This window comes from Mytilus galloprovincialis, chromosome 10 (assembly GCF_965363235.1).
Source record: "Mytilus galloprovincialis chromosome 10, xbMytGall1.hap1.1, whole genome shotgun sequence".
In the NCBI taxonomy this organism is placed as follows: Eukaryota; Metazoa; Mollusca; class Bivalvia; order Mytilida; family Mytilidae; genus Mytilus; species Mytilus galloprovincialis.
The window spans coordinates 28,726,980-28,736,533 of NC_134847.1; the positions used below are offsets into that span (position 1 = coordinate 28,726,980).

The 9,554-nt window shown below is 30.2% G+C and overlaps 1 protein-coding gene across 1 annotated transcript; it reads right to left on the reverse strand.

The window, feature by feature from the left end:
- Positions 1 to 741: 741 nt before the first annotated feature.
- On the reverse strand, positions 742 to 9,511 carry LOC143047331 (trafficking protein particle complex subunit 3-like). Its single transcript, XM_076220365.1, has 5 exons — positions 9,374 to 9,511; positions 6,985 to 7,082; positions 5,449 to 5,548; positions 2,635 to 2,817; positions 742 to 1,695 (listed from the first exon to the last, which is right to left on the reverse strand). Exons 1-5 carry the CDS (start codon positions 9,413 to 9,415, stop codon positions 1,576 to 1,578), a joined length of 543 nt encoding a protein of 180 aa, XP_076076480.1. The 5' UTR covers positions 9,416 to 9,511; the 3' UTR covers positions 742 to 1,575.
- Between the last annotated feature and the right edge of the window lie 43 nt (positions 9,512 to 9,554).

Sequence of the window (9,554 nt, forward strand, 5' to 3'; positions counted from 1 at the left end):
TCACCACACTTTGAATGTCTCTGGTTGGATTCTGACATTATTATTTTAGCCACACTAGGGGCTCTGAGTGTGAAAAGAAAGCAAAATATAAATATTTTAAAACAAACAGAAATAAAAATAAAATTAAAAAATTAACATGCATTTTTTTAAGGGTATTTGAAGTACTGTAAATGTTTAGTAGGAGTGAGATATAAAGATGTGCTTTTAAAAAAAAAGAATACTGTAGAGAAAAAGTAAAATCGCAAAAGTAAAATCGCAAAAATTCAAAGTGAAAAGTCTCTAATCAAATTGCAAAATCAAAGCTCAAAACATGTCCAACAAATGGACAACAACTGTCATATTCCTGTCTTGGTGAATTAAACCAGGTTTAAGAGTTAGCTAAACAGTTTGACAGTTGCATAAAATTTCACATTCATTTTCTTATGTAGAAAATGGTGAATTAAACCAGGTTTAAGAGTTAGCTAAACAGTTTGACAGTTGCATAAAATTTCACATTCATTTTCTTATGTAGAAAATGGTGAATTAAACCAGGTTTAAGAGTTAGCTAAACAGTTTGACAGTTGCATAAAATTTCACATTCATTTTCTTATGTAGAAAATGGTGAATTAAACCAGGTTTAAGAGTTAGCTAAACAGTTTGACAGTTGCATAAAATTTCACATTCAAAATAAAAAAAAAATGAGGGTTCAAATAATTTATCAATTACCTGCTGGAAAACATTTAAAAAAAGTATAAAACAATGTCTATAGTATTGCACTTTATTATCATGGCCACAACAAAAAGAAATAGATGTTATTAATGTTAATTTTATATAAACAAATTAATTATTGTTCAACAGTATTAAGACTATAATAGTAATTAAATGTATTCATTTTAATATAAATACAGACATTTTTTGTAGATTTCAAAAATGGGTCACATATAACATGTATAAACAAAATATATATTTTTTTTATTTATTTATAAGTTGCATTTATACTCATTTACATTAAATTGTTTTTATTTTTGTGCATGAATTAACATGTACAAGTTTATAAACAACACCATCTTAAAATTACAAGATTAATGCGACTTCTATTCAATTTAAAGATTAAGATCAATAAGACTTTTCTTTGTTTTTTGTTAAAAGCTGAACACATACTATGGATTTTTTATTTTTTTGTGGGATTTTGTGGGTACAATGGTACAGGTGAACCACAAATTCAAATGATGAAAAAATAACAAAATTCCTACAGGCTTGTTTGAAGACTTTGCCAAAACCATAAAATTAATCATCCACGAACATGTACATTTTCCTTAATCCACAAAAATTTGTAACCATGAAAATAAATGAATCCACAGTATCTAAAATATTTCCATGTTTCTATATTTACTACTATGAATCCAAAATAAATGAAATTATGTTATGTAAATTTGGTAAATAAAATTATCCATGATATCATCACATAAATTCAATTCATTTACAAAATTCACCATTTGATATTTGACATCAGACACATGTCATAAACTTTGTAAGTGCACACTGGAATGTCCTTTACTAAATTGTCCAATTAAAACATTCTAAAATAATTATTTCTCAATCCTCTCCTACAGGTATAGCATCTTCTAAACGTCTTAAAAATTTAAGTCTTAATTCTGTTATATTATCTCCCTTTAATTGATCTTGAACAAACCGCACATCAACATCCATCTGTACCTGAAATGGAAAATTGCAAAACAAGTTAAAAGATGAATCAAATGTAATGCATTATTTTACATCCAATAATGCCAAAAGTATAAAAGAACCTGAAACTTTTTGCTCATTGTTGAAGGCCGTACGATGACCTATAGTTGTTATTGTCTGTGTCATTTTGGTCTCTTGTGGACAGTTGTCTCATTAGCAATCATAACACATCTTCTTTTTTATAATAATTACCCTCCAAAAAATCAAATAACTTTTAGTATACATGTACATGTATTATAGGATTTTCTGCATTGATACATATTTTTTGTAATGGCCTCATCAAAATTACATTTTTACCAAAACAGGATAAAACCATATGAAAAAAATCTACATGCAAGATAAGTCTATATACTTTAGCCATGTATTCAGATCAAAATTGTACTGCATTCAATAATATTTTTAATAAATGTTCATACATGTACATCAATATGATAAGACATTTCAGACAGTGCATCTGTACAATATGTGCAAGAGATTTTTTTCTTGCAAGCATTTAAATTAATTATAAGAAATGCTGGTTCTTATTCCTATAAACATGTCACAGCAAATGTACGAAAATCTTATAATACATGTCGTACTAAGGGACGACATCAAAAGATCGATGTAGGATAAAAAACTTAAATCAAATAGTTTGGGGGTGGGGGTGGGGGTTAAAATTTTGAAAGTTTTGTATATCTAAAATCAATTTTTACATATATCCCTATTGGTAAATCAATTTTTCCCAAATTAAGTTAAGAGGAGGGTGGGGGGGGGGGGGGGGGGGGTTCAGTGAAAAAACTATGTGAATTAAGTTTTTTATCCTACATTGAACTTTTGATGACGTCCCTAACAGGATAGGTTCCTATAAATGGAGCTATAAAAAGGGACTGCAGAAACTTTTGAAAAGAAAATAATCATGATAAATGAACATACCATTTCTAATGCACCTTTTAATACTCCACACAGAAGATTAGAAAAATTCAAATTATTATGTCCTGGTGGTAATTCTACAAAATCTGCTAATGGATTGTTTTCTATAAGTAAAGAGAACTCATCGCCAGCAGGACTCCAGTTACTGACCACAGGGGTTATACCAAGGTACATCTTAAACCCTACCTGAAATTTATAAAGAAAGTGATATTAGTTTCATACAGTAATAAAGCAAAAGTACAAAAATGTAACTACATCAGTTCTACGATATTATTTTGCAGTGGCAGATCCAGGTGGAAGGTTCCAGAGGTTGGAACCCCCCCTTTTTTTTTAATGATTAATGCATTTGAATAGGAACATATAGTTGGAAACCCCCCCCCCCCCCTTTTTATCCTCGGTTAGGAACCTCCCTTTTTAAAATGGCTGGATACGCCCCTGTTCTGAATATCAATGTTTAATGATATGTTTCTTTTGAATTAGGGCTATTCCATTAAAATGTATGTGGGAGGTCATGAGGGGAAGTTTAATTACTGCATGTGGGTCATGTGTCTTCTTTCAGTATGCATCTATAACAATTATGCAAAATTCTCTAAAAATGGTTCTTGATTGTAGGGATATTTTGATAATCCCTTCCTACCTTCCCACATAAGTAACATGTTGAGAGGAAAACTGGTGATTTTCTTGTTTGACTTTTAATGTAACAGGGAGATAACTTTGTAAAAATCAGAAAATATTTTAATCACATTTAATTAAGCTTCTCAATGATCAAAATCAATGAAATTAGTGCTTGTCAAACTGCTATTTACCAATGAATTTTTTGCCATTAAGTGTGAGGTTTAAGTTTTATGATTTTTTTAAAATATTTTTTTACAAAGGGTGGTAAATATTTTGGCAAAATTTTACGAAAATTGAACAAGTTAAATTAATTTTAGTCAAGGTGTTTGGTACCAAATTGAAACATGTGGTACACAAAATTCTGTTAAAAGATCCTTACTTGTTAGTGATAACAATATTTTATTTTGAAAATTATAATGTAAACATTACAAAATGATAGTTTTATCAGGATTGAAAAACAAGTGAGTGTTCACTTTTACAAATTCCTCTCCCTGAACTAGTTACTGTGGATTCATTATTATTCGTTGGATACCAAATTTCGTGGTTTCTATGGGTACATGTGAACCACGAATTTAAATGTTTAATGAATTACAAATTTTCAATCAGGTTGTATGCAGACTTTGGCAAAAACACAAAATTACATATCCATGAAAAGGCAAGTTTTCCCCAATCCGAAAATTGGTACTTATGAAAAAAAATGAATCCACAGTATTCAAGATTTATCACACAAAAAAAACCTTTTAAGCCTAAACTTGGTAGATAAAAAGATAATTTAGTGTAGAAAGTCAAATTTAGCCCATTTATGAAGGATCTCTAATATTGTCATGTAACATGTGGACAAAGAGCAATAACTCTCACACAAATTATTCCATCCAGAAATTTAAAAAAATAATATCTTTTCAAAAGTGCATCTTTTTGAAGAATTTTTATTCAAACATTAATAAAGATAGCTGGTCATGGTAAAAAGATGGGTTTTTTTTCAGTTTAGGTGAAATAAACTCTGTTATAATGATATGAAGGAAATTATTGAACCAATGCATGCACATTTTTCTATATATATATATCTAATACAAATCCATAAGTTATTTTTGACACAGCAATGTTTATTGATTTTTTTGTTTGTTATATATCTATTATGCATTCAGATTTGATAATATTGATGATTCAGTTCGTTATTAAATGATTAATGGTATCAAATTTTTTTTCAGCATCACTCATTATCTTACCTAGTACATTTCTAGGAATGTGATTGGTTAAAAGCGCCCTTGTGGAGACTGTGTATATTGGATATTAGGTTAGTAGGGAGGCTGGGCTTATCTCATACACGGTTAGAAGTGGTGTTTTACATCCCTTTATATTCCATATAAGGTAGAAGGGAGGCGGGGCTTATTTCATACATGGGTAGTAGAGGTGTTACGTCACTTTATAAAAACAAAACGGTACTGAGAAAAAATTATAAAGGTTTCAACACACGAAGAAATTGATAATTAAGATTGAAATAAATTCATAAAACACATTTAAACCTAACAAGTTGTTATTGTTGGTATCTCTTTTTTTAGGATCAATGGAAGTAGTTTCTTAAAGCTATTCTTAAAGTATTGAAGACTTGCTCATTTTGATAGGTCTAAATTTCACAAGTTAAGATAGTCGGTAAGATAAATTCTTTACATAGTGTGTTAGTGACCTAATACAGTATATATGGGGCCAGTAAATTCCATATATACCATATTAGGTCACTAGCACACTATGTAACTAATAATACTTGCATCACAGTTTTTTTAATTCAAAATCATGATAATTGATATGTGCATTTATCAAATGTCTAAGGACATGGTTAAAGTACCTGCATACTGTAAAAACATTTCAGGAAATTAGTCAGGAAGACAATAATTCAATAGCTGTATTTTTCTGAAGATTTTTATAAAAATAAAGGATATTCTTTTAAAAGAAAGCCTATGTTCATGTGTTTTCAACTTAGCCATTCAAATATACAAAAATATATTCATCTTATTTGTTAATTTTAAAGCATCATATGACTTTAAAGACTAATATAGGTCAAAGCTTTTGGAAATATATTTCAAAATCTGTAACATTACTAATTCATTATTCCTTGATCAATAACATTCTCTTGTGAACCATTGTCTCATTGGCAATCATACCACAGCTTCTTTTTATATATAATTGTAAATTACTTAAACATACTTTTGAAATTATATCTGCAGTTTCTCTGAAATCATTACATCTGCTAGAGTTATTTCTTGCCAAGAAATCTTCTATCAGTCTAACACCAATATTATATCCCCTGAAACATAAAAAAAACCTTGGTCTCATAAAACAATATTACTCAAGAGAAGATTTGAATAAATGTGGGCCAGATATCAAATGCTATCATAATTTTTTGTCTTCTGTATAAATTAGACAAAATTGAAATTGTGAAAAATAATCAGATTGTCTCCCTTTGAGCATGTGAAAATGTTACTTGTTAATGAGTTATTTAAGGAATGACTGTAATATTTTTTCTGTCTATGAAGAAAAAACATAAAAAATGTGGTGCACACTGAATAACGTGTGTAGCGGGTTATTTAACAGTGTGCACCACATTTTTTTATGTTATTTCGAATAGACAGAAAAAATATTACAGTCATTTCTTTTAATTTAATTCTAAATTCCATTTTAAACAGTAGAAAACCATGAAAAAACGTTGAAGATGTCACGGTCACATGACTAAATTATGTCTATGGGCTGATAACAAAATAACGTCAGCCAATCAGAAGACGCGTTACATCCAAAATTAAATTATTAATTAAAGGTAGTGGTTGATGAACTACAATATACTATTGACCAGTGCGCCATTGCACAAGATACATGTATTGACATGATTGATAAATGTAACAATCAAGTTGAATCTTATTTGTGTATTATCCAAGCAGATAACGATTTAGTAATTGTTCCCGTCATACTTTGAAGCACACAATTATTTTATTTATTATTATTACTTTTACTGTTAAGTCTGTTTTTTTCGTTATATCTACTTTCCGTGACTCTGCATTTATGTATGTTGTCATACTTTGAACGACAAAATTCTTTTATGTCTACCTGTGCGAATTTCAAACACGCAATTTTACACCAGTACTGAAAACCTTCCATCCTTTACGGGTAGACTATACATGTGTTTGTTTTGGATAAGATAAGCAAAATGAGGATGTTAAATTTGATGTATGCCTTTTTGTGCTTCTTCGTTACATTTGTTGTATTTATAGTGATTAAGATGATAACACAATGTTGATTGCTGTACCCCTATTTTTGACATTTTTACTCTTTGAGTATGTTTGTTTTGTTGACAATGTAATGGAATTTGATGCGACTGTCATACAAGTGAGAGGTTTAGCTAGCTATAAAACCAGGTTCAATCCACCATTTTCTACATGTACATTAGAAAATGCCTGTACCAAGTCAGGAATATGACAGTTGTTATCCATTCGTTTGATGTGTTTGGACTTTTGATTTTTGCCTTTTGATTTTGGACTTTCCTTTTTGAATTTTCCTCGGAGGTCAGTATTTTTGTGTTTTTACTTTTTAGTTGTAACTTGCAGTGACTTGTGCAACAATTTTTTTTTTTGATACACAAGAAAAATTCTTTTGCTTAACTGAGAGATATTTCAAAATGATCTTGACTTTAAACTATTTATATATCATGATGCATAAACTTTTTAAATTAACAAATGTCATTAATCTTACATTTTTTCCAGTTGTTTATTGACCTCATCGTCATCCTCGTAATCTCTTAATAACTGTGCCACCAGTGCTCCATATGTCAAAGTAAATAGCTCGCCATTCTGAAAAAAAAATAAGAGGTTTTGCTTTCATTAAAATTGTACTTAACGTACATGTAGCATGCATAGAATACAAAAATGAAGGACCACCCCACTCCCATCTAGGCCTTTATAGCAGGCCACATTGACGAACAAATATTTTCAAATTACTGTATTAAAAGGTACATGTACAATGTTAGTGTATATGTATTTACATTTCTATCATTTCTATGCAATTCATTGTCAGTGATTTATACTGAAAAGTTCAAACAAAATATTGCATCACAATTCAAAACCTTTGGCTTCATAATTTCAGTGATTGCTGCATCAGGTCATGGACTCATGATGGTCAGGCAGTGTATCTCAAATTCTCAAAACTCTGTCAAACTGACAAAAACATGCAAAATGTCATTCGGTCAGCATGGTCAGATAGAACTTTTAAGATTTTAAGTTGAACATGTTGAATATTAATAGAAAAGTTCAAATTTTTATTTCGTTCAGACAAACCCTAAAACAGTTTGGCAAAGACTGGTCAGGATGTTATTTGTGGAAGACTAAGGTCAGAGACAATTCTGATTTTGGGATAATTACCCAAAAGTGTAAATCTGTTTACTGAAATTTTAAGCAGGAATCCAGGTCTGTTTACCCAAAATTACGTTTGCTTTCATTCTCATTTGTCTCCTTTCACCATGATCACATTCATATCTAGAAAACATCTATTAATTGTAACAGTAATTGAATAAATTAGGGTGCAAATACACCACAAGGTGAATGCCCCTCACTTTTTGCCTCCTGGGTCTGTTTGCTGTATGCATCCTTAGTAAATTTAACATGTTTATCATGTTTATGGTGAGAACGTTTAGGGTCAGAATGTGTTTTGGGAGCAAACTGTCCTGATACCATTTAGCAGACTTCTATTATTAGCTTGGCGAGTTGACTGGCCAAAATTAAGCAGGATTTATTGTCAGATCATGATATTATATCTTTTCATATGTAAAATGAATTTATACTATGCAGGCCTTTTTTAATAAACATTGTGACATCACAATGCAATTTAAATAGCTTGAAAACCAATATTTTTATTATACTAGGGTAATGCTGCGCACACCTTAAGGGCATACGATACAGTATTGAACCTGTATTTACAAGTTGATGAAAATTTGCATATAGGCTATTTTTTACCTCATTAAATCAAATATGTAATAAAAAATATACCTTCATGTGCTACTTTTTGAGTAAAATGAGTTCGAAATTTTGTATATTTGCCCAAAATTCAGATTTGTGTCCGTATTTTCTTTTTCGAAAGAAAGACATAACTTTTTTGTTTTAAAAGATAAACTCCAAATGGTTTTTGTTAAATAATCGGTAATTTCTGTATTTTATAAGTATCATTAAAAATTATGCAATTTTTATTCCGAAATAACTCTATATTTATCAAATGTTCATGAATAGAGGAAAAAACGTCATTTTTTGCTGCATGTTTATCAAAATTAAAAAAATTGCGCTATTTACAGTTTTATAAAATTTTGGTCACATAATCTCCTTGCAAAATGAAACAAATTGCTGTTTTAAAAAATAGGGGTCCATGCACTCGTTTTCAAATTAAATCAGTTTGAATGATAAAAATCAGTCGAAAAATGCATCTTTTCCCGATATGTCAGAGTTTGACGTCGCGAAAATAACATTTTACGTTAGCAACGTCATTACATTCCCTGTAACTGTATCGTATGCCCTTAATAAGTATTTTTTGATAAGTTGTATATTATTTATAAATATATTATTACATTTGTATTACATGTATTATGAGATGAGAAATCACATTACAAAAATCCAAGATGAGGGACAGTAGAAACCTTTGGATTATGTAAGAGGGGGGATAGGACCTTTATCGGGACTCCAGGATCGGGTGTTTTTAAGCTCGGGATTTCGGGATTGAACATTTCAGGATCCGGGAAATTCTTTTTTCGATTTGGGGACCTCGGGAATTCGTGTTTTTAAGCCCTGGATTTTGGGATCAGGACCCCTCCTACCCCCCCTCATGTAACGACCAGAAGATAAAGGTATAAAGGTATATTTTGGGTGAGAAAGTTTGTAGCGATTAGGCATTGGGTTGAATTGTCATACTTCCTATCATAAATTGCATCAAAAATTTCCTTGACATCAAAATAACCCAAATCTCTTTTTATATGACATTAATGGGGATTATACATATTTATGATGATGATCCTCCCCAAATCTTTTTTTCATAATCATAAATGGCATAATAAAGGTCTCTGTCATGTCTGTTTACTTTTCTATTTGATAAATATTCTTACAACTTTACGAGGATCAACTCCTCGTGTCCCTTGCCGAGACATAGCTTTGAATTTGATAATCAGATCTGGTAAATAGAAGAAGAATATCGTTGCTTCGAATAAATAGATTTTCGGTAAACACCTCTACCGGAAGTAAATTTTATTTGTAAATCACAAGGGCGTTTTAAATAAAAGGAAAATA